Source organism: Cryptomeria japonica, chromosome 8 (genome assembly GCF_030272615.1).
Source record: "Cryptomeria japonica chromosome 8, Sugi_1.0, whole genome shotgun sequence".
Taxonomy (NCBI): Eukaryota; Viridiplantae; Streptophyta; class Pinopsida; order Cupressales; family Cupressaceae; genus Cryptomeria; species Cryptomeria japonica.
This window is the reverse complement of record NC_081412.1, coordinates 583,179,021-583,204,140: the sequence shown is the minus strand read 5'-3', so window position 1 is coordinate 583,204,140 and position 25,120 is coordinate 583,179,021. Positions and strand designations below refer to the sequence as shown.

At 35.6% G+C, this 25,120-nt stretch overlaps 1 protein-coding gene across 2 annotated transcripts; it reads right to left on the bottom strand.

Moving 5' to 3' along the window:
- Positions 1-1,344: 1,344 nt before the first annotated feature.
- Positions 1,345-18,770, bottom strand: LOC131054674 (uncharacterized). Of its 2 annotated transcripts, XM_057989229.2 has the most exons (11): positions 18,381-18,769; positions 17,984-18,138; positions 13,260-13,343; positions 13,055-13,144; positions 3,830-3,872; positions 2,942-3,048; positions 2,737-2,832; positions 2,523-2,633; positions 2,327-2,415; positions 2,047-2,116; positions 1,345-1,844 (listed from the first exon to the last, which is right to left on the bottom strand). In XM_057989229.2, the coding sequence occupies exons 1-11, from the start codon at positions 18,475-18,477 to the stop codon at positions 1,608-1,610; spliced, it is 1,179 nt and encodes a 392-aa protein (XP_057845212.2). In that variant the 5' UTR covers positions 18,478-18,769; the 3' UTR covers positions 1,345-1,607. The 2 variants fall into 2 exon arrangements, with proteins under 2 accessions (XP_057845212.2, XP_057845213.2); XM_057989230.2 differs by lacking the exon at positions 2,523-2,633 and having other exon boundaries at positions 18,381-18,770.
- Between the last annotated feature and the right edge of the window lie 6,350 nt (positions 18,771-25,120).

The following is a 25,120-nucleotide window of genomic DNA, read 5'->3' as shown; positions in this document are numbered from 1 at the left end:
TTATTCATGATGCAATGATGAGTGTACAAGTGGTCCAATTTCTTAAGAGTCGGTATATAACTTTATTTGTTCCCATTTGTACTCATGCTAGGAATCAACACCAATCCTTAATTTCATCCATTTCTCACTTAGGATTATATCTACAATTTGCTCAAGTGACCTAAGTTAGATGCATGATTTGTAGGAATGAACCCATAGCTTCTAAATTTAAAATTCAAAGGTGGGCCCATTTATTTCTCTCCGTTGGACAATTATGTGCCAACTAGAAGCACAAAATGTTTCACTTTCCACCTTAGAGATGTATTCAAGAAGTAACCATAACTCATTTTAATATAAATGGTCTACAAAGCTTTAACAATCATCTCTCACATACGTCAAGAAGCATCATACATGTTTGATGTGATACTAGCTTTCCAAGGCTTGTGAATCAATATCTTAGGAGTTTGACAAAAAGAAGAAAATTCGTGATCATTTTAACTTTTATTACACAAACCAAAATTTGTATGCAAGTTCATATATTAAGGTGACCCATTTTAAGATCTAAGATTAGGAAAAATTCGTATCCACTATGTCAAATCATATTCACTTATAAGTGTTAGATGCACAATTGTGGGATTAATTGCATAATTGCACAATTGCATAGAGATCATATATATTGTCATGAAAACAACCCACATAATTAAATAAAATATAATTAATTTTTAATTTTTTTTCTGACATCATTTAATTTTCTCATTTAGAGACAAATCAATAAGAAACATCTAGCAACATTATAAGGAAATATTAAACTAAATGTGAAATACATTTATTTATTTGAAATTCTTTAATTTATTTTTATACATTATTTAAAATAATTACTAGCTCAACTCATATTCTTAAAAAAATTGTTTATTATCAAATGTATTTAATCAATTGATAGGACCATTCAATTCTCATACTGAAACTCTACATAATCAATTCTCTCAAAAGACATCAATGACTCCGGTGGTAATGTGTAGTAGACCCACTTGTGTTAGTGGTGTCCAAGGAGGCATAAAGCAACAAGTTTATATTTAATAAAATATATTGCAATTTATCACGAAAAGAAATCAAGTTGTCAATGGGTCCCTTGGTCTGCAGGTGAAGTTGAAAGGTTCTTAACGAGCCCACCAGAAATCAAGTATTTTTTAGTCCAAGGCTCCCACAGCTCTTCTAGCTCTTCTAAAACTACTTGCTACATATATATTGGAAAAACAATAATAATAATTTGTTTAAAAATTACAGTAATGTCAACGCAATCAACAGTAATCACACATAAAAAATTGGATTAAAAAATATTTTCTCCTAATCGCACTGGCTTGAGAATAACGGTAATTCATTGTGAGTTTATATTGACAATTGAGTATTAGTTACAATGTTCACAGTTGTGCTTGGCATCTGAAGGGCCACTGTCATATTTACAAGTTCTTTGTAAGGTATGGTAATCTAGTATTCCAATGAGCAGTTGGCATTAGTCAGCACCAGTGGCAAATGATTTAACTCTACAATGCTTGTAACATTTACAGTAATTTACAATGGTTGCAAGAAGTAAAAAGTGCAGAAAATATTCACCACTCTAATTGTTTTTGTCAGTTTTCCTTTCCATAGAAGAGTGGAATGGAAGGGCAAAAACCAGATGAGGGCCAATATTCCTTGTTCAGGTCTCTTGGATTCATGGGAATCAAAACCTCAGATGGTGATGTATATTTAGAGTTGTACCGAACATCTTGATAGTTTATTTTGGACTTAACCATAACTTGAATGTCCTCCAACTTCCCCACATTCAGCAGCAACTGATTCAGCAGTTGATTTATGACAGGAAACTCCTGCACCCAGACACAAAATAGATAAACATCTCTGCTTTTGTGATAGCATCGTATCAAAACCCCAAACATTATGAGATTTTAAATGGAGGAATTATCGTTTCCTATTACCCAGATGCAAACATTGTGCTACAGATTCTATTTCTCTAATAGCTTCATTAGTATGTTCCTAAACCTGGAAACAATGGGTTGTATTTTGAATTACCTCAGTGATCTCATGAAATGTGTTATTAAGAAGATGTTCTGGCAGATTCTTCTTTATTAATTCCAGAGCCCTGATATGTAAAAACCCAACTTATGTTTATGAGTACTTAGTTATCACTTATCAGGTACCTAAATCATCCATTTTGGGGAACAGAAAGGAAGAAACTGTACTGAAGTCCCAAACTGACTAAAGTGAGTATGTGGAACTTTAAATAACTTCAACTTTAGCAAATAATCAAAGGTGCTAAAGGATTCCAATAGCCAAAGTAGAAGCAAATTACCTGTGATTTTTGCAAAGCAGAATGTAACATCTGATAACATGGAATAGAGGACGCGGAGAAAAATCTTGTTCCCTGACAAGGGCCAAAACCTGCAAAGCAAAAAAAAAATTCTTACAAGATGGATAACTTAGCAAAATTGACAACAGAGCATAATTTGTATTCCATTTATAACTGCACTGCTTGATGATCGACTTACAGTTTGCTCACACATTTTTAAGAGTTTATCAAGCAACGGAGTGTTTGATTCACAGACATAAGTAATACCATAATTGGTTTGTAAAATTGTTTCCATAATGTGCATAGCAATCTGTCAGAAAATTGTTGCATTATCATTTCAGTATGACAGACGAAAACCATGGAAAAGATTGTAATCAGAAAGCAAATGATAAATGGCTTAGATATGAACATACCACTTTTGAAAGCTCGCTTCCAATATCAATTGCAGATAGACAGACTTCCATAATACTGTTTTTGATAGCCCATCTGATAACTTCCATCTCTCTAGCCTTTATGTTCAGTTTTTTTGTGGTACACAAATAATTCATATTATTAGTAACATTTCAAAGCATAACACTGTGGAATAAATGTAGAAGAAATAACTTGTGAGAACTGAACCTGAACAGCGATCCCAATGACCGAAAGAGCAATAGCTCTAACACTCTCAACATATTCCTCTGTGTTCTCGAACAAAATGAAGGGCACCAGGTAATTTGGAATATGTGCTGGTGTGACCAAAGGAATGCACAATTAGCTTGAGAACTAGAGGTAAATTGTGCATCTATTCTCTGCACCATTTAGAATTTAAATCAAATATAGTGAAAAATTACAAATATATAGACATTTGTGGTATGATGCATATGCCATGCAAGAGAATATTTTTTTTTATTTGTTTCTTCAACTGAGTGCCCCTAGTTGCCAAGAATCAGAGGTGACCACTATGGAATCATTATATATAACTTGACAAGCTTTCTCAATTGAAGGACTCTCTACAGTTGTTATGGGGAGGGCAAGCTAGCAGTGAGATTGCTAATAATAAATATAGAAAATAATGAAATTGAGATATGATGTGACTCCAATCTGGGATCCAAGGGAAACATGTATCTATTCAGAAATGCGATTTCCAGAGTATAGCTTAGATCAATTACGTTAATGCAAGCCAGAGGTTTCCTATGTTGGCCATCTTGGTGGAAATCTAATTCCAATGAGGAACTTTCCTATGTCAGTCATCTTAGTGGAAATCTAATTCCAAGTAACAACAGGATGGAGAAATGCAGATTATTGTGCTATTTCTCAAAATAAGGTATCTATGTATACGCATTTCCATAATAGGTATCTATGTAAATGTATTTCAATAATAGGTATGTAAGTACATGTATTTCCATGATAGGCATCCAAGTATACATGTATCTCTGTATTTATTGTAAAATTACTAAAATACATGGATTTTTTAAATGATGGAAAATACAAACAATTCACCATTTGTTCAGGACACCATGGCCTTACCATTCACAAACTTGCCTCTGATCTCCTTATTAGCTGCAGTACACTGTTATCATTGCACAACCAATAATCTTTATGTTATTATAAATAATCGAGCTCTTCATTTTTATCTTTTAAATTGATAATAAACTTCATAACCAAATACTTGCAAGATGAAAAGAATATTCCACAATCAGTAAGAAGTAGTTATTGTTGTATTTTTTGTTGAAACTTTCAAAAACTGAGTACAACATAATGTGCAGGAAAAAAATTGCAGAAAGTTAATACGAGAAAGGTGATGATCCAACAAAGAACATAATAACAAAATGTCAGGAACAACATGTTGTCAATTGACACCTCGTAGGTTGTAAAGAAAAACATAACCGAGATGAGTCCTACTGAACTCATGATGATGGCTACACAGAAATTAATGAAGGAGGGATCTATGGATAAAGGGATTATTGATCAGTTTATCATTGTTTTGCACAGACTAGTCCCGGATTGCAAGTTTGACAAGGAAGCGAGCCCATCCGACAAGCTTAAGACAATTACTGAGCACATTTCAAAGAATTTTCAATCCTTGCAGCAGATTTCAATCCGGCAAGCACTGGAGAGGTTCACACAAGCTAAAAGAGCTGCATTTGATCAGATGATTGAGTCTGAGAGAAAGGAAATTGATGAGAAATTGAAATTGATAGATAATTCTTCGAAGCAATGTACAAATATATACAGAGTATGTTGTAACATAGATGCTCTTACATTTAATTTAAATGAAAAGATTAAGGAATTCCAGGAGAAAATTGCAAGTATAGCTAATTCTTTTGACGGGTTGACCTCATTGACTACATCCAATGATGGTCAAATTTTGGTTTTGGAAGCTCAAATTTCTGCTCTTGAGAAAGAAAAAGACAAAATCATAAGAAGGGCCAGAAGTCTGAGAGGTTTGGTGAGTCCCCGGTTGGATTCACTCAGTGTACATAAGAAGGAGTGCATGGATATGGTTGGTAAGCCCACACCGACAGAGCTAAGTGAGAAAGAGTCCTTTGCACATATGCTAAATGGATTTGCATCTATTTCAGACACTTTCAAATCTAGTTGGAATACTTATCTTGAGCTTTTGGAGAAGGCATACCTAGATATTTTCAAATATATTAAGCTCCGGTAAGATATTTTTGGAATATTCATTGTACAGTATCTTTCATTCCTTGTCCCGGTTTTGGATCTTTGGCATTCTTTTTGGAAATTTTGATGGCATTGATGTCAAAGGGGGAGTGATATAGATGTGAAAAAGAATAGAGGGAGTTGTATACATTAGGGGGAGTATGGAGTATTTTGTATTGATGGATATTCAGCTCAGGGGAAGCAGGCAGGATGAAACCGGCAGATGAAACCATGATCATTTTTCACATGAGTGTTGCCATCAATGCCAAAGGGGGAGATTGTTGGCAATTGACACTCAATTGGTTGGTTTCACTATGTTGTCATTGATGGCAACATGGTATCTTGTTCCGGCTTCATGTTTTGGTTCAGTTGTGTACCGACAGACACTTCACTGGCACCGACAGGATGGAAGGGTTTTTTTGGTTACCGGCAATGCAGGCTGACATGATTTGAATATGGTTATTGGTATTGGAGGCCGACATCTTTTGGATGCGGCATCGGCAATTGTTTTTGATATTCATGTATTTATGTTATCTAGCCAACATAAGGCATGATAAATTGTATAGGGTATATAGGTCAGTTGGATTAGATCATTTTGTGAGACATATTCTATGTGGTGTTATGGAATATGTGGATGTGATATGATGTGAAATATATCAGAGAGATCATGTATGTGAGGTTATTTATGTAAGGGTTATTTCGGTAAAGGGTTTAGGGTTTCTGACTGGAATAGACAGAGCTTAACCGGAACTATATTCTAGCATAGGAGATGCTATCTTTTGCAATTCAACACTTCTCCAGATTGTAGTTTGGATTTATATGTAGTCAGTGAGGCTCCTTTGTGATTGAGCAGTGTGCTCTAGGCTGTAAGCCTTCCTGCAAGTGCAGGCCCCTCATATTTGTAATATCTCTTCATATGGCCAGTGAATTGATATTTTGGGTCACAAATCCCACCGTGGTTTTTCCTCTTTGAGGTTTTCCATGTATAATTTTGTGTGTTATGGTGTTCATTTATGTGATTGGCTTATTGGTTGCTTTACTTCTTTCAATTCTTTATGTACCAGTATATCGGTTGGTGTATGCATGTTTTAATAAGGCTAAAATTGATCATACCGGTAGAACACTGATTCACTGCCCCCCCCCCCCCCCTCTCTCTGTGTTCTTGGATTCCAACACAACATACTTAAAAAACACTGGGTGTCTTAAAAAATGGTCTATGCTTGGCAACAAAAGAAAGGTCAAGGAGGTTGCGAAACTATATCAAGAAGAGACAAATAATTTAATGTGCATATTACACATTTTTTTAAATGAGAAGATCATATATTAAAACCAAGAGTTAAAGCATAAGGCTGAATCCTCAAAGAATATGGGTGGCACATGATCATGCCCTAGAGTCAGATTGGCTGAGCCAAGAGAAAAATCTACACATGGCCCCAAATAACTGACACAACCATAAAAAACAATGTGAGCACGCTCCCACAAGGGAAATAACCATCAAGTCACCAATCTAATAGAAGAAACTGATACAATTATACCACGGTGTCAGTGGCGGTTAGGCCTAGCAGATCCTTTCCATCCTCCATGGGTTCCCATCCAGTAAGAGAAACGCTATTTTCCTTCCTATAGACCCCCCTACAGCTAATTCTACATAGTCCCCAATGAAGACATATCAAGAGCCAAATACTAAAATTTCCCTTGTTCTAGAGGTGCACATCCATGTTGTCAAAAAGACATAGAAGAATGATGCAAAGATGGAAACCGCCCACCCCAACTCCTAGATGACAAAGGTGGTAGTTGGGCCCAACTAGAGTGTTTCGTAATTGACAATGGCGCTGGAGAGTAGAGGATCTTTGCTAGCTATGTGGGTGTCACTAAGAGGATTTAAAGTAATTGTATTGTTAGGGTGATAGAGAAAGCAAATCTCTAGCCATCGTGCAAGGGCCATTCCCCAATGATTGAGTAGGATATGAAGATTTTAGACCCCCAACACCATCTTATTGGTCTGAACTTGAATATACATGATCATAGTAGAGATCACTAGTGATTTGGAGTGAGTAGAAAAACTTAGTATCCACAAGAAAATGAGCAAAAAATAGCAAAAAATTCTATCTTCCTAAATACAAAAGAAGATTTTCTAATTTGAAAAGTTTGGAAGACTTGGCCCCATCACCAAAATGACAGTGTACCAAGCAAAGGGTTTAGGCCTTAAATACTAGAAAAAATAATGGATGCATTGCAAAGCATTTTATAGACGAACACAAAACCAAAAAAGATGAAGGGTTTATAGCTACTAAAAAAATGAACATATTGGATTAGATAAGTCAAGATGTATCAAAAGGCCCTTATACAATAAACACTAGGTAAAATGGGAAAATAAGGGCTCCACAACCACTTTCCAAATTGTTTGAAAATGCTTGGAAAAATTTTGGGTGATTGAAGAGACCACCTAGTATTCAACTTTTGAACCATGGGAAGATGAGGTGAAGTCATATATACCCTTTCTTAAGATTGTAATTATGGAAAGGAGTATTGACATACCTATTGTCAATCAGAATCACACCCTGCTGAATCTAATGTTCATCATTCTATTGAATCATGGGAATGATCTCAAGGTGTGGGACCTTTCAGATGAAATCAAGCCTCTAGAGAAGGTTGGATTCCTCTCTAGCTTAGATGTAGGGTATCGGACCAACCCAACACGAAATAAACCTAAAAAATACTCCTAATCTATTGATTACTTGGGAAAAGTGTATGAAGGAATGCATGAAAAAGAAAGAGGTGGTGATGCACCTAGATTAAAATGGTGTCTCCAGATTGTCCATTACAACACAAAGAATCAACTAGACTACCTAAAGAACTACACATTTCTTTGTCATACCAACTCTTGGAGGCATGAATAGGCGTTGGGGTTTGAAAAATGCTAAGAGGGAAGGTTTAACCACAATTAGTACCTACAAACGAGTTCAAAATATTATAAAAACATAAAAGAACAACAAAACAATCATTTAGACAAGAAGGTAAGAGAGTTTTACACAAAACATAAGAGGTGAGAAGAGGTAAAAAATGGTAGTTTTCCTCGATAAAAAGGCACGGAGTCTGTTCTAAAAAGTAGAGTTGCAGCGATGCAAAGCTCTCATGGAGAAAATAAAAAGAACCCTTTACAATGAGCAAAAAAAGTGCCTTTATTCTAAGAACATTGTTGAAACCCTAGAAACTTGAGCACAACCATTGGAAAGAAAACATTTGTCCATCTCAATCCGATCTAAAGGCGTGGGCAAAGCATCCTAACATCTCAGATTGTCTTAACATTGATATATTCGTGGAAGGAAATCCATTGCAAAAGCGCATTCTAGAGGAATGAATGTCAGAAAAGGATCTTGCAACAATAGCTAAAGTGTGTCACAATTTCTCCCAAGAAAACATGCTAAAAAATACAATCGGATCCCCTTTGTAGCTGCGATGGATCTAATATGGTAGCTAGGAGGATGACACAACATTAATGGTGTTGTAGGGGAGGTCATGGTGGAGAAGATGTGCTTTAGGGTTTATTGTGTGTGGTCTCTCCATTTCAATTTTTTGGCTTTCCTTAGCCACCTTTTTTCTTCCTTAGTTGCATCCACTTTCTAATTGTTGTCAGGGGTTGGGAGTTTTGCTTCTTGAGCACCAAAAAGGAGGTATTAAACATTCATAACCTCTGACACTTCCTTTGCCTTGTCATGGGTGGAGCTAATAGTCCGTTTCCTGCTTTTGTCGCCTGCCTTGCCTATTGCTCACTTGATTTTGATTGTGTGTCAAGGATGGAGCGGAAACTACAAACCCATTAGGGTTCCTAAGATTCCCAACACATTAGGAACCATTGAAAGCCTCCTCTTTTAACTTAGGTAATTTTTTGTGTTTGGAATTTTGTTAACTAGCTAAGATAGGAACACAAACTAGAAGCACGAAATGGCAATTATTAACCACATTGATTTTCTTTGATCGATTATCATCAATTGTTTACAAGGAGGTATGAAATGTCAACATTTGGCAACCTTTGTAGGTTGTTTTCTTGCTAAACATGGAAGAATCCAGAAGCTTAAATAGTCCTTTGGGCACAAAGTCACAAAACGGGACAATATGTGCAAAAGCACTAGGAGGAAAACAACAAAAAACCTCCTTCATGCATTCCGCTAATGAGAACACAAAGTATGCAACAACACTTCTTGAAAAAACAAGAAAAGCTAAACTAATACGTACATGATTTTACAAAATTGTCAACTAATATATTTGCCTCTATCAAAAACAAAAATTCTAAAGGAATTGGTCTCCCTCATGCCATAGCTGCATTCATTACCCATCTACAACCATTGAGATTTTTAGCTTTCATGAATCAAGTCACACATACTGCCCATGTAGTGAAGATTGACTTCACCATAAACTTTACCACTATAGGGTTCCCATAAAACATAAGTACTTACTCATCCAATGATGCATTACGTGTACAAACAACATGGGGAATATTTTCAACAATAGGTCAGCATCCAAAGAAATACCACTTAAAAAGGAAAAAACACTTTCCCCACACAAAGACACACTATTGTTGCGATATGTGACCTCTTTTAGACATGAGCTGAAGGCAAAGGAGAATATCTCTATCACACAAGGTGATGAAAAGTATGTGCATACCTTTCTATTGATTTGCACATGGAAGCTCTTCTTCATGCACATCAATGTAAAGTCCCCATTTTTAGCAATATTGTTTTGTAAGCTTTTGGCCAATTTCAAGTTTTCTCATAAGCTTCTAGGTATGCTAGGGAGAACACCAAACTTCTTGGAGGATGCAAATTTAATATTTTAGGGTTTCTATTTGTGACATAAAAACAATTGGCATTATAGATCGTGGTGACACTTTCAGAAGTGTTTTTGGGCTCTTGGGGTGTTCTCCAAACTTTTTGGAGAGAACATCTATATTTAGTAAGTCTTTGAGTCAGCACTTGTCATTGTACCACTACTTCAGTTACATCATGGCATGATCATAATTGGATTTCGATGCCTTGGCAATGCTTTCTGAAACTTGAGTAGAGTGTTTAAAATATACACTTAAGTTTCTAATGTTCAATGTTAAATTATTTACTTAGAAGTGTTATATTGTATTAAAGTTTCTTTATACCCCTTCAAAAGTGGATTCCTCGGGAAAAGTGAAAGGGGAGTTGCGCATGAAAGGTCAATTTATAATTCAAAAAGATCTTTTGGTGGGAAAATGGATAATTATATTTTTCCAAATTGTTTTTCCCTCCAAAGCTATAAAAGGAGGTTGGGGGTCTCATTTGCTGATATACTGAAAATTTCTTATGCTCTTATGCTGCTGGATTGAACCTGCACGTTCTTCCATGATCTTTTGAGGGCGAAAACCCTCATTAGATTCCTAGTTTTGGATTTGAAAGACAATCCCTAGCTAGTTGGAGTGGTTCTTTTCAAGAATCACATTATACTTCAACAAAGTTCTAGATTTGGGGTTTCAAAATGAAGATTTTATAAGTGTTTTCATGTTGCTCATTTTGGAGTGTGGATTTCAGTGATTATTGCTAAGTTGTTTGAGTTTCTTGTTTTGGGTGATTGGGACAAGGACAAAGCTGGCCATATCATCCATTTCTATCCCTAGTCATACCTCTCTTAGCAAGTATAAGGTTTTGTTATCTGCTATTGTCTATTATTGTAGTACCAATCCATTGTTTGTAGGCTGTACAAGTTACTTTAAGAAGATTTATCAATGTGGAGGGGCTGTGCTTTGTCCATTGGCTGCTGTACAAGAAACCTGGAGGGCTGGGGTAAGAGGATTAAGTGCCTATTTTATGGTGTCTCGTTCTTCACATTTGCTAGCAGCATGAAAATATGCATCTTTGTGGGGCTAATTGCCATGAAAAAAATAAGCTAAAGTGAGTTTCTATAATTTTTAAGTTAGTTGCCCTTGTTTCAACGCTAAGGATAATGCTGGGTATGGATGACAGTGAATATCTGCATTTTTCTCATCAGTTCAAGGGTTTCTAAAGGTGATGGCTATGTATGAGATAAATAGGAAACATTTGGATGTGTTCTATGCTCATTGGAACAGATTTTGAAGGGTTTAATATGCTGTTATGACCAGCAACTTCAGGACAGCAAACCGGTAACAGCATTTTTTGTCAATATTCGACCTATAAGTTGCCATTTCACACCATTTTAGGGAATGTTGGGTGTGTGTAATGTTGATTGGAGTCATGGGGAGGTGATTTATGTCAACTTTGCATGGATTTTGATGATTCACCATGGCTGTATTGATCTGCAACAGATAGACATCAGACCCTGTAACAGTGCTTCTTGTCATATCAGACTTAATCCTTCACATACAACAGTCTACATGGTGATTTTCAGACCTGCAATGTTCATGATGAGATATTTATGGTGCTGGCCCTGTGTATAAAGTATCATTTTAGGGAGTAGAATTCTAAAGTATAAAGGTTTACCTTTGAGAAATATTTGTAGAAGGATGGAAGGGCTCTTGTTAAGCTACAACCACTTGTTTGGCTTTGTCAATAGCCTATGGTTGAGAACGTCTCATTGATATTGTTGCTTTATCATTGGCCTTTGGCTAAGAGGAGCCCATTGCTATGGATTTATCATCAAACCATTATCGAGTTCACCATTCCCAGACTAGAAACTTTATTAGGCCCATCGTGACCATTTTTTTATAGTTTCCCATATTGGTCTAGCCAACTTTATTCTTCTTTGTACCATTAACTGGTTTGGAGGCTGGATGAAGCTTGTGGGTAACTAAGGGGTAGTCTTTAATTTTATGGTCAAAGGATTGGCACTAAAAATAGGTGTAGGGAAAATTTGTAAAAACATGTCGCACATGATGCATGCCACAATTTGAACATCAAGAGTTTCCTTTAAGTCTTGAGAGACATCTATCTACACATGGACTTGATGGTGGGGTTGAGATAAATAGAAATTTTTGAACTCAACATAGATCACCATCCCAAGAGAGGAGGCAATATGGTTGAGGAATGACCAACAAGGAAAAGATAACCCATACTGAAACTTTGAGAGCATGTTGGTTGGATACATCAAATCCCTTGCTCAAAGAGAAAAAAATAACAAGAATTGTGAACACAGCATGGAGCATGGTAGAGGATTGCATCCACATGGTTAGCTTCCAAAAAGATGGAAAAAAAATGCCTTTGGTTAAATTCTAGACGGCATCCTACTTTACCCATGTAGAACCTATGTAGTGTTAACCCAACTGTTGGTAAGTGTCCAGCATATCCCCTCTGCATTTGTGACATGGCCTAATAGTCTCCTGTGAGATCCTTAACTGGGATGGTATTAGTTTCCTAAATAGATGCATCTTTTGGGTGAAACGGCCAGCTCAATTCCCAATAAGTGGTATCAGAGCAGGGTTGCAGGTTCAAATCCCCTCGGGTAATGCTGAGGGGGAGATTGTTGATAAGTGTCCAGTATATCCCCTCGGGATTTGTGACATGGCCTAACAGCCTCCTGTGAGATCCTTAACTAGGATGTTATTAGTTTCCTAAATAGATGCATCTTTTGGGTGAAATGGCCAGCTCAATTCCCAATACCAACTACAAAGGATGCTTTTAGATGGTGGCCAACAAAGTAGCCAATTATAATAAAATAATTGAGCCATTTGCAAGCATTGTTAAATTGAGGATCTAGAAGGATAGCATTTGAAGGGTTAGTAGAAAACATATCTTGTGGAACAGCTTGGGGACATACATGTGAGGTTGTCGCTTTGAAGGTGTCATCGCTCCTTCCAATTCCTATCACTTTAACATTGACAATTGAAGAGAAAGGCTTCACTTCCATTAATAGAGGTAATCACCCAATGGGAAAAAAACCCTAAAAACTTCCATGATACATTCAAGAAAAATTAAAAATCTCACTGCAATATTGCTTAACAATATGACAAAAAATAAAGCAAGGGAGATAGGCATGCAAGCCAAAACCAATCTCTCTTGCTCCCTCAAACTTTTGAACAATAAATTACTCATTTTCAATGATATTTTTATTAATAGAAGGTTTGTATAGAATAAGGAAAGAAAATGTCACCTGAAACAATGTCAAGACATTTGCTAGCCTTTTTGAGCCTCTGATGTTCAAATCACCTGCTTTCATTTTGACAAATGCACTCAATACTTCCTACAAAACCAGTGAATAACAACCTCTAGATTAACAAATTTATATCAGGGGTTCTCGTATACAGGAAGGGAATGATTTTCATACCTTCCTACAAAAATCTTTGAATGATTGGTACCTGTAACAAAATGGCCATGATACCGCATGCATGGAAAATGAAGAAACCTGCCTTGCTGTATTTGTCAGGTTCTTCTTCTCTCCTCTGAAAAATATCAAGCATTGTTAAAATTCAAGCATACAAAATATATTTCTCTATAATACTAGCCTGGGAAAAATAAAAACAGGGAATTCACGGGACTACCAAGAGCTAATAAGGGAGTCCTTGAAAGAATAGCTTCATTTTCCCAACTAATTTCTATATATACACAGATCAAATAGAGTTTTAATTTCTAGATGTGCATGGTTGAGTTAGCTTATAAGGTTGAGAAAATATTTATGTTGCATGTATCCTTAATCTCAGTTTTATGGTAAACAGCAGATCTATACAATGTGATTCCTTCTAACAACTGTGGTTATTAGAATATAGGAAGAAAATTGAGGGAATAAAATTTCCGTGATCAGGAGAGTAGCTCCTTATCATCTCTTTTTAAGGTTTCAACCAGTTGGCATAATTCGGTACAATTACATAGAGGAATACCAAACTAATTTGGATTCTATCCTTAACATCTCAATGTTGTAATCTCTAATTCCACATTGAACCACTTAATAAAGATTCCTGTGGTTAAGTACAAACCTAAGTAACAGAATACAAATGCTGAACTAGGACAGTGGAGAGTGACAATTTCATTGGAGCCAAAGGATTTCCATAGGGTGTTTGGATTTCCAAATACTAGCAAGCATCTAATTAGGTTTTGTTATCACCAGAACAGTAATCAATTTTTATTACAGAATAATTCTTGCAGGAGGATTGTTATGAGATGAAAGCAAGAGTTCACATGACCAATATTGCTGATTCCAGATGCGATAGTTTAGAGGAGGGGGTTGATTTTGGAATGATCCAACTGTCTTGTATGGAAATATCATATGAAGTCCCTATGTAGTATATGGCTTATATCCATGGAATTTCAGATGATGTCTGTCACAATTCGAAAAATATTTACCAGAAAATGTTAAAGAAAATCTTCAAGGGATGCAGAATCAGAATGTCCAGTTTCTCCATGGCAATTTATTTATATTCCTTGTTTCTGAAATGTTGGGACACCATAGGACATCTATTTGATAACAAGACAACTGTTTTCAGATGTACATGCACGTGATTAGATAAAAAAGCCCTAAAGGTACAATTTGATGCGAAGGAGAAGAAACAGAATACATAATTCCTGATGTAATCACAGGACGACATGGCAGATACAGATGACCTTGATGTACATGATGTTGAGTGCCAACAATTGTAGAAAAAGCTCCCAGACACACCAATAAACAGGGTTAGCTGCCTGTAATTTCCTTTAGCATTCAAATAGTAGATGAAGTAAATAGTGTCAATATGAGAAGAATTGAGAAAATAAAGAGTGACTTGCAGAATTTCATATGCTCCCCACCACATTCTGAAAAACTGTTAGTTTTTCTTCTCACCACATTTAGAAGAGCAGTTTTGCCAACAGACTGCCTTAGAACCTACCATTAGTTAAGGTACCAGTGGTTCTAGAAGGGCAGAAGGTATTTGAAATTTTTTTAACAAACAGCCTTCAAATATTGAGTGGGAAGATCAATTTGGGTGATTCTAGCCAGTTCACCAACAGTGTAATTTGCTATCAAAACCATTAGACATGATTAATTTATTTCAGTCATGTATTGAGAAACAAGACAATAATTCACAGATCAGAAAATTGAAAACTTAAGTTAAGAGAGGTCATATGCTTTGCCAGGCCTCACACTCGTTAGATAGATGAATTGAACGCATCATACATAGAATAGAATGTTTATTGGAAGGGCCTTTCTCGTTCATACTGTCATATTTGTGATTAACGCAGAGATCCACAACGAGTGGAAGGAGTTGCTGCTGGTCAGAATTAGAACGCTTAACAGCTGGATAGAAGGAATACTGTAGCCCATAATCCTCAGACACCATAACTTCATGGTACACGTGCACATCCCAGTTTCTAAAGATAGTCCTTTCCATGCTAGAAACCATGATCTTCCCCTTAAGTATTTAATGTTGAATATGCAATTTACTATGTTTCAGGCCTTAGTTTTATTTCTGCTTCTCTTGGTTTTCTACTTTAAACTGCTTGGTCCTCCTGGATGTTCATAATCTACTCAGATATTTTATTCATACACCTCTAAATCTGGGGCTTATGCTATCTAGCCTATTTACTCTTTATCATGATAATGAAGAGCTCCATGACAAGATAAACACCAATATGCAATCTATCACCTACATCAAGGATGCATCTCTCCTTGATCTCCCAAGAACAGCGATCATCCAATACCTGAGTACAAGGAAACCCACTGATTGTATAGGAGGACAACCACCCCACTTGGGATTCCCTAGTCACAAACATTAAAAATGCATACAAGTGCATCCCTCATAAGTCATAACATGTACATCTCTTTATTGGCCTGCTACATTTTATCACCCATAGATTATGTTGTTAAACTTTGTGAATAGCACACTGGCAATTAGGAGGTGACGTACTGCTCATTCCAGATACTTTCATCTCTTGAATTCTATAAGGGAAAACTGCAATGAATTGGAGCTGGTGGTGATAAAACTCGAAGAGCTTGAGCAAGAGATATTGTTGATGTTGAAGTTCCCCCTTCATGATCAAATTCATGTTATGAGAGGTACAACTCTATCTCTACCAATGTGTTCTCAGAGTGAATCTTTTTCATAGATTATCCACTCCCATCTTCGTTTCCACTTCTACCTATATGCAACCATTTCTTGACTTTCCTTTTGTAGTCTTGCTTCTCCGTTCTTGCTCTTGGCCAGCTCCAACTACATCTGAACTGCCCTATTGGAAGCAACTGTTTCCCTCTTCCTAGTCTGCACTTCATGATGCATGGATCACTACAACTGATTGTCTCACATTATAAGTTGTTCTCTTAAGTTTTCCTTCTAAGTCCTAAGCTGTGCGCTGACTCAACTATATTTATCTGCCTGCTTCTGCACTCACCCATTTCTGTCTGTTGCATAGTTCCCATATCTTTGTCCTCTGCGTCTCATCTTCCCTTCTGCTCTACCCTGGCCATGGCAAGATGCAATCTGACAAATAGACCAAGGTAGGCTGATTTTCGTGCTGCCCTGGTGAGATTTTCCGTTTTACTCTGCTGTTCAGCCATGCTTTGTTTCTTGTTATTTGGTATAACATAGGATGCCTTTTTGGGAAAGAATGATATGCATGAGAATGATCGACAAGAATATGGTTGAAAACAATGTTAACAGTAAGAGAGAAAACAGATCCATCATCATGCAGATGGCAACGTGTAGTATGAGCTCAGCTATCTTTACAAATCCATTCACTCTAAGAAACTGGTGCATTGTTTAGTTCAAAATTTAATAAAGCGATTTAAGTTTATTCCCATCCTAACAACTGCCAAAAGAGCTGTTTATAGTGGTTTGGGGAAAGAATGTTTATAGACCTTTTCCTCCCAGGGTCAATTTATTGATACAATGCCTACGCAGCCACGGTAAACAGATAACAATGAAACAATACCTATGTAACCACAGTTAAATATGATGATGTTTTTGGCTTAAATATATTTCCCCTGAAACATCCAACTGTCTAAGCATTATTGCTACTATGGTTGTGCGCTATGGTAAACAATAATAGATTACGTCAAAATGTTTTTCATCTGAAATGCGTGTGAGTTTAAACTGTATTGCTACAATGACTACGCAGCTACACTGGAACAGCAACAGACAAAAATATGATCTCCTCCAAATGTCTCTTATAATTCATAAAGACTTCTCACGACAGCAGAAGGACGGCAAAGTAATGGATGTCTCTCCTTCCACATAATAAGTAAAAACAGGGTAACCAAAAGCCACATCAACATATTCTTGAAATAAATGGTGCATATCAAGGACACCAGTAGAGTAGCTCCAGAACAGATCAACGATAATTCAATTTCACACACTTGCAGAGTCTGTGAATAGCTTACTTTCTAGGACAAATAAAAGATAAAAGAATTATTCAAGGAGTGTTCCCTAAGCCTAAACCCAAATTTCAAGCAGCCCTGAATCCTAATCTCGAGCCTTTGAGTCAGTGCTAAACTGTGGAGACCAAATCCTCTTGCGACGCTAGAAGCTAGAGTCTCGGGCTTTTAGGTTTTCAGAGCTGAGACGATTCCTCCTATGGTCAGCTCACAGGTGTAATCTCTGGTCACCAGAATTGCTTGGCCTCGGGCAAGCATCACATATGCCCGCCAGAGAATATGTCCCCAGCTGATTTCTGAACTTGGGTCACCTAATAAACATTGGCTAGATTTTGAACCCAGATCTTACCAACTCATAATCCTTACTCCATAAGAGGATCCTGAATTATGACAACAGCATTTCTATGATATGGATTTTATAGTGGTGAAGCAAAGCACTTATGTGCAGCCGTCTTTTCTGGTTTTGGGTATGTCCTTTTTTTTTTTTTAATCTTTGACTGCACAGAACTTCAGCATTTCCACCTTGGACTTGAAAATTCCAATATATTGGAATTGGAGCTGCAACCTCACTGAGTATAGACCATTAAGCAATTGGGTACAACGTTTCTGCATATCCTGGCGTACTTTATACTAATTCAACCCAATTGGGTACAGAGTTTATGCATTTTCTGGCATTTCCTATACTAATTCTGTATTTTCCAAAGGCAAAGAAAGGGAACTAATACATGCTCACATTGAACAAACCTCGTTGAGATGATTACTAAGGCATCTGAGGGCATTTTCTCGTAAATCCGTTTCATACAGCTCTACAATTACATCTGACAATGCCATGGGCCGTTTCAGCCATTTTGCTTTGTGCTTGCGTCCTCCTTTCTTCTTCACTTTCACCTCCTGAATCTCTGCACCCATTTCAAATTTTATCAATTGAGTTACAAATATCTAAGGCAGACTCCATACAAAAATGTCAGCAGAGGCCACCATAAGAAATTCGGCTCTAAAAAAAAAACTAGTTGGTATCAAATGCAGTGAGAAAAAAACTTTGTGGGTGTAAGAAAATAATCTTCATTTTCATGGAAAAAAACAAAGCAGTGCATCTGAGGCCAAATGCAAAGACAAGTAAGAATTCTGGATAGATTGATACCTTGATCGATCTTGGAATCATGTAGAAGAGGAAGAGTTCGATCTTCCATTGAATTGGGATGCTCTTGAGTATCTTCATGCATCTGGGTGTCCATCATGTTCTCTTGATGACCTGGTCTGCGCGTCAGCTCAATTCTTGATGTTGTTACGTAGGTATAATCAGGCTGTTGAAGATTTGAATTTCTCGAATATATCGTGTTATAAATTTGTCCAAAGAAGTGGATTTGATAACAGTAGAGTAATTGATATAGTTTGCAACATTGAGAAGTGAAAGGAATTCGAGATTTGTTTATGGTGTTTATCTACGGAAAAGATGATGGTTTAACGACGACATTGTGGTAGAACACAAGATTTTTAAGGAAAAATTGTGTGATTTTTTTCTCAATGTAATGTCCTCGCATCACCTGTTGCAATCTATCATGAAAATGAGCATTGCGTTTGAAATTAAAGTTCAATTATTTTGGGCTAATTTAAAATCAAATTATAGATGTAAAGTTAGTTACATTATTGTTTTTTTTAATTGAACAAAGCCAAATACAAATTTATTAAAATAATATGCATATTTTTTTTAAATATATTATATTAATAAAAATGTTAGTGAAATAAGATTAAATTTTGTAAGTATTTAAAAATAGATAGGTATGCATGATTTGAATGACATTAATGGAAGTAGTAAGTCAATGGAAGGAGCAAACCCATGGCCCAAGCCAACTCTCCTACCCGATCTTTTACTTTATGTTTACTGATCATTTACAAGTGTTTGTGCTTTGCTGATTTTGAAAAACTTGTTTTTATTGTTAATTGATAGGATCTCCCCTTTTTAAATACATAATTATCTAGGAATTCTATTACCTAGCAAAATCAATGATCCTATTCATTATTTTGCCCTTGTTTTTTTGCACTAATTTTGGCTCAAAAGCTCTAGAGAAATTCATGATTGAATTTCAATTATTGTTACTATTTATAGATCATCCTTTTATTTATAGTTGTGGAAAATATTTTTGAGGGTCTTTTAATGATCTTTTTTGGATAAACAATTGTTTATGTCTTGTGCTATTGATGAACAACAATAGGTTCATTCTTCATGTTGAGGAGTCATATTAAATTTCCAAGTTGGTAACAAGATTTATACAATGTCCACCCCTATCTAACACATGCAAAAACAACTTACAAGTTTTTTAATGTTCAACACCAACTTTCTTTTTTGTTTTTTTTTTGATCTTTGTCTTTTGTCCTTTTCACTATGTCTCTGTAAAATGGAGAGTCCATCTTAGAAAGGATAAAAGATACTTGATAGCACGGTCTCTAAGGACCACTACACCTTTAGCATCACACTTTTACATGTAGGGTTTTCATTTATCTAGGTGTGTGATTTCCTTTGTAGTTGTTTTAGATTAATTTATTTTCATAGAATAGAGAGTTCTAGATTACATATCTCATCACTTTGAAATCACAACACATGTTTGTAAAACATAATTTTAGATTAATTTTAATTTATTTGATTGAATTAGTTCATTTCTTTATCATTTCATTGATCAAAACAACAACACTTAAATACCCAAAACAAGAAGCTTACAAAATTAATGTAATTAATTTATCCTCAAACAAGACAATGATCCAATAAATGAATACAAGTTAAATAGGAACAAAATAATTTTAAAACTAGCATTGTCAATTAAAAAAAAGTGTGTATTTTATTTCAATTCATAAAATTGACATTTTAATTGAAGCAAAATAAAAGAAAGGAGTTAAAATTGCTTGATCACTACTTTCTTTCATATATTTGTGTTCATAATTCTTCAAAGTGCAATTAATTAAAAAAAAAAGAAAAAAAAAGTTTTACTATTTTAAATATTTAGAATTCATTGCAAGGATTAAAAAAGTTTCTTTAAGCAATTTATTTATTTAATTTTTTTGCTACATGTTATTCCAAGAAATTGAATTAGTTAGACTTCATTAGTTTGCATGTAAAAAATGCATAGAAAACACACAATCAAAATTAGTTTAAATTTCATCATTTAGCTTAATGTTACTTATTAATAACATTTATAATTAATATTATATTTATTTTAATTTATTCATAAATACATTGTGATTTTTGAGAATTTCCAACTAAAAATAAGATAAATGACTCATAGGACCTCTACATTTGAGTTAGAAAGATCCTAAAATTAATTGCACATTCAACAATCAAATATCAACAAAAAACATGTGAATTTCAAATCTCATTCACAAACTAAAATCAATAAAAAGTAAAACATTCAAACCAAGATGTCAAAGAGGTTTATAGTCATATTTTCTCTCATACACTTTGCATATCACACCATATGTTTATGATTTAGAAATAATTGAATAGATATTACTTTGATGAAGTTGAGAATAAATTCACCCACTATTGAATCCATTGAGGAAGAAAAAACTCAAACTCCTCAACAAATCCAACAAAAAATGATATTACAAGCACTTTGATCCATTCATCTATATGAAATCATTGAGCAAGAGATTGCCCATCTTGATACTCACTTTCAGATTCTTTGACAAAACCTTGATCAACTCCACCAAGAACTTGACACCCTTCACTTTGAAACTATTTGACAAAACCTCAATCAAATCCATCATGAAGTTAACATCTGAAAACCACAACCAATACTTGTGACCCATGATTACACAACAATTGAACATCCTCACAATTCACGTGGGATTCTTTCATCATGAAGAGGGTGGCCCACCTAATTTCTTAACATTGCACCTATTTTGCCTCACAAAAAAAGTAGTTAGATTTATTTCATCAACATAAACCATGGTATGCCTATCATTGATGATTCATACATACTAGTGGGTATGTGCACAAAGATGGTGGTCAGAAAAGTGGACACCACCCAAGAAAAAACATGAAAAAATAAGCAGTGTGTACGCGGTTCTAAAATTTGAAATCACCCTGTACGCGCTTAGGTCTGTTGTTCCCGAGCCTAAAAAAGATAGTGTGTACGTGTTGTCTTTAGGAAAGTGAGTGCTTAGGAAAGTGAGTGCGCACACACCCATAATCCCTAAAGAACTGCATATGTGGTACCTGTCAAAAAAAGTTTTTTTTAAAAAAAACTGGGTCTTATTTTCCCGTGACCACGACATTTTTTCCTCTATTTCCTCCACGAAACTGCGAACTGGCTGCCTCATTTCTCCACCAAACATTATGGATCAAGGTTAGTTTTTCTTAATTTTTGTCTTTCTTTCTCGTTTATTCAATTTGTTTTACATTTTGAATTTAATTTCGTTTATTTTGATTAGGTTTTTATATTTTTTGTTTCAAAAACTAGATTATGATAATCCACAACAACAACAAAAATGCACCTCCTAAAAACCCCGAACAAAACCCACAAGATACACCTCTAGTTCCTCCTTTTGACCGTACACCTGAAACACAAGAGCAATTGATTAATCAGTTAGGGAAAAACACGTCTAAAATAAATAGACTGATTAATAAATTGAAAACATCTGAGCTTGAGCATCATAAATCCCTCGCCACTAGCCTAGAAACATTAGCTAGTGGTGCCACAATCGTTTTCACACAAATTACAAAATGAGGAAACTTTAGGGATATGTGGCATCAATACTATGCTGGTGGGTTATCATACGAGGGAGTGAAAAACAAAAATATTAGTAAACAACAAATATGTGCCCTTTTTGTTGATCCTAAAACTGGTTAGTCGTTACCTCTTAATGCAAAGAGATTTCCCATACATTGGTGTACCAATGTGCAGATGAAGAATCTTTTTTGGCAGAGGTGGTGGATGGTCTTTGATGATCCACCTTGTAATAATTATGAGGTGCCATTGTATTTTTTGAGGAAAGTATATTGTGAGTTTGTCCTCAATGTGCAGCCAAACTATTTTGACATGAGAGAGTTCCATGGTAGAGGTGGCAGCTCTGCCTAAGATAGACTTGGAGCTCGTAGGCGAGTAGCCCCAGAGAGTCGTCGTCCCCTAGCACCCAAACCCAAGGTGCATCAGGTTGTCCCAGTAGAGCTAAAAGAGTCGATGGAGCTACAAACTCTTCAGGTGGCCACAACATTGACTGGTGCCATCATCTAGTATGGGACATAGTTAGCACACCCTCTTGTATTGGATGATGAGCCATTAGTTGCTCCAGGTGGCGACAAAGAGCCCATTCAACATCTGTGTGTCAGTTGCTCGAGGATATGGTCAGGGACAGATGATGAGGCCACTGCAGATGGATCTACATCTCATTCATGTACGATTTGTGGGAGTAGATGTCATACCCGCACGGCTAAGGATGTGGCACTGACAGAGAAGTTGTTGCAGATGTTGTTTCCCCATCAGCGATAGACACAGGTGTGTTGATTTGAATTCATAGCATTTTATTTATCAGACACTTTAAATTTATAGTTACATAAATGAATTTCCATTTATACATCGATTTAAATTGAGACAAATAATATGCATTTCAGGATGCAACATCGGTATCCCATACTCCTCCCACAGTTACTATAGCTGTAACTTCGATGCTTGAGGTATAAATTTTGTAACATGTTAAAATAGAATAGTATACTTTGAATTAAAAAAAAATACAAGATATACTAACTATCTTTAATGCTTGGTCCAATTTTTGGTTTGTAGGTGTTGACAGGGGACCAAATGTCCCAGATTCATGACATCACGCTCTCAGCGATCGATTTTGGCCTACAAGGCTATATGGTATCATATTTTGTACAACCTTTTTTATGTATTATTTTGATGGAATATGCAAGTCATTTCATTTTAGATTTTTAAAATTATGTTTAATATATTATCTGTACTAATATCTCATGTTAATTTTTTTTTTTAGGGTACCCCCTCCGTGTCTAGGCCTTGTCCTAAGCAAAAGAGTTCCTCAAAGACGCCAAAACATGGGAAGAAGGTAATTGAACACATTTTTAGTTGTACAATTGTTTGAAAATGTTGAAATCAAGTCTTAGTTGGGGTTTGTATATTGATTAGTGTTTTTTTTAATCTATTTTACATGTACAACAACCAATGAGCTATGTGGATTTGTTGAATGCACTTGATTTTCTTGTGGATCGAGAGAGGGCGGAGGTATGTATCTCTACTTTATTTTATTGATTTCATGATTATATGCACGTATACATGTGAACTTGTGATAAATTATAATCTCATAATTTTTTCATACAGAAAATATCCATAGCTACTTCATCAATGGAGAGCCCTCCTCCGTGCACTAGAGAAGCATCTCAGGATCCGATACACTTTTGTTTGATATATTACATTAATTATTTTTAACCTACAATACTTATCATTATATTAATTTTGTATTTAATATTTGATCATTTTTTGTATAGGTAATAGCGACAATTTCTCCATCGATGGTGAGCCATCCTCAGTCCATTGGAGAAGCATCTTAGGCACCGGTACGTCATCAAGTTCTTTATATTATAACTTTTAAGTGTTTTTGATGTATTTATATTAGTACATTATATTAATTGTACATTTAATCTACAATAGCCCCCTTCGCGGTTCGGCCATAACTTGGATCCTTTTAAGTTTGTCTTCAAGAAAACTCCTAAGAGTGACAAGGAGAGGAGAGCGAAGACATTAGCTCCAAAATCAGTCGATGAGGTAATCTACATTTCAATTGCAAATGAATTATAGTTAAATGCATATTTATGTTGTTAATTGTGAACTATTGTCTACAAAAGAATTCTAACTTGGCTTTAGAATTGTGGTTTTGCAGCCATTTATAGAGCCACGTACTACATCGAAGAGGCTCAATTTCGATGATCCACCACAAGTTTAGGATCATAAAGTGTTAGTTGTGGTCATAGAATGACCAATACATGTAGATATATTCTACATTTTTATTGTATATCGATTTGGACATGGCATATGCCACATTTTTGTAATACTTGTATTGACTTGGCAGACATGCCTTTTTTTGATATATATATAAATGTTGATACTCAATCCAATAGATGTGTACTAAGTTCATTATTGTGTATTCGATGTATTTTGTGGCTGTCCTTTTATAAAGTTAATTGATCATTTGCCTATGTAATCAATATGAATATAAACAACACAAATCTATGATATAAAACATTTCAATCGTAAAATATGATTTGATAAAATTTCTAAAATATCGAATTAACCCTACAAAACTCCTTGTATTCAGTTCATTATTGTGTATTCGTTGTATTTGGTGGCTGCCCTTTTATAAATTTAAATGAAAATTTCCCTATGTAATCAACAATATGAATATAAACATCAAAAATCGACAATATGAATATAAATAACAATATGTGTGTGGTGTGAGAGCACCCTCATGCTCGCAATGGTCAAATTTTGGTTCTCGTGTGAACAAACCGACGTCACAAGAGCATTCGGGTGGGTAGGTTTACGCTAGGCATACTCCTCTCTTGCATCCCAAAGCATCGGAATGTCGAGAGTCATACCCTATTGGTGCGATCTCTCAAGTGCCTTGAGTCCAAAAATTGTCAAACATTGATGAACTATTTCTTCTAGTCCAGACACATATGATCGATCCATTTGAATGTGGGGTCACATGAGGCTCCTCTACAATGGCCTATCTTGATTTTTGATGACTCAGAGCCATTTCAATTGGTAGCATTTTTCGCTTGCTGCAAAAACCGTCAGTTGCATGCAATACAAAGTTGCAAGATAGGCTAGAATTGATTCGGTTTGTCGTGTGCACAAACCAACATCACAAGAGTGT

Coding starts and splice junctions, on each gene's coding strand:
- LOC131054674 (XM_057989229.2), bottom strand. CDS start 18,477: ATGATGGACACCCAGATGCATGAAGATACTCAAGAGCATCCCAATTCA. Junction 13,145..13,259: donor TCATGGCCATTTTGTTACAG/GTACCAATCATT, acceptor CTGGTTTTGTAG/GAAGTATTGAGTGCATTTGT. Junction 2,833..2,941: donor TCATTGGGATCGCTGTTCAG/GTTCAGTTCTCA, acceptor CTGAACATAAAG/GCTAGAGAGATGGAAGTTAT.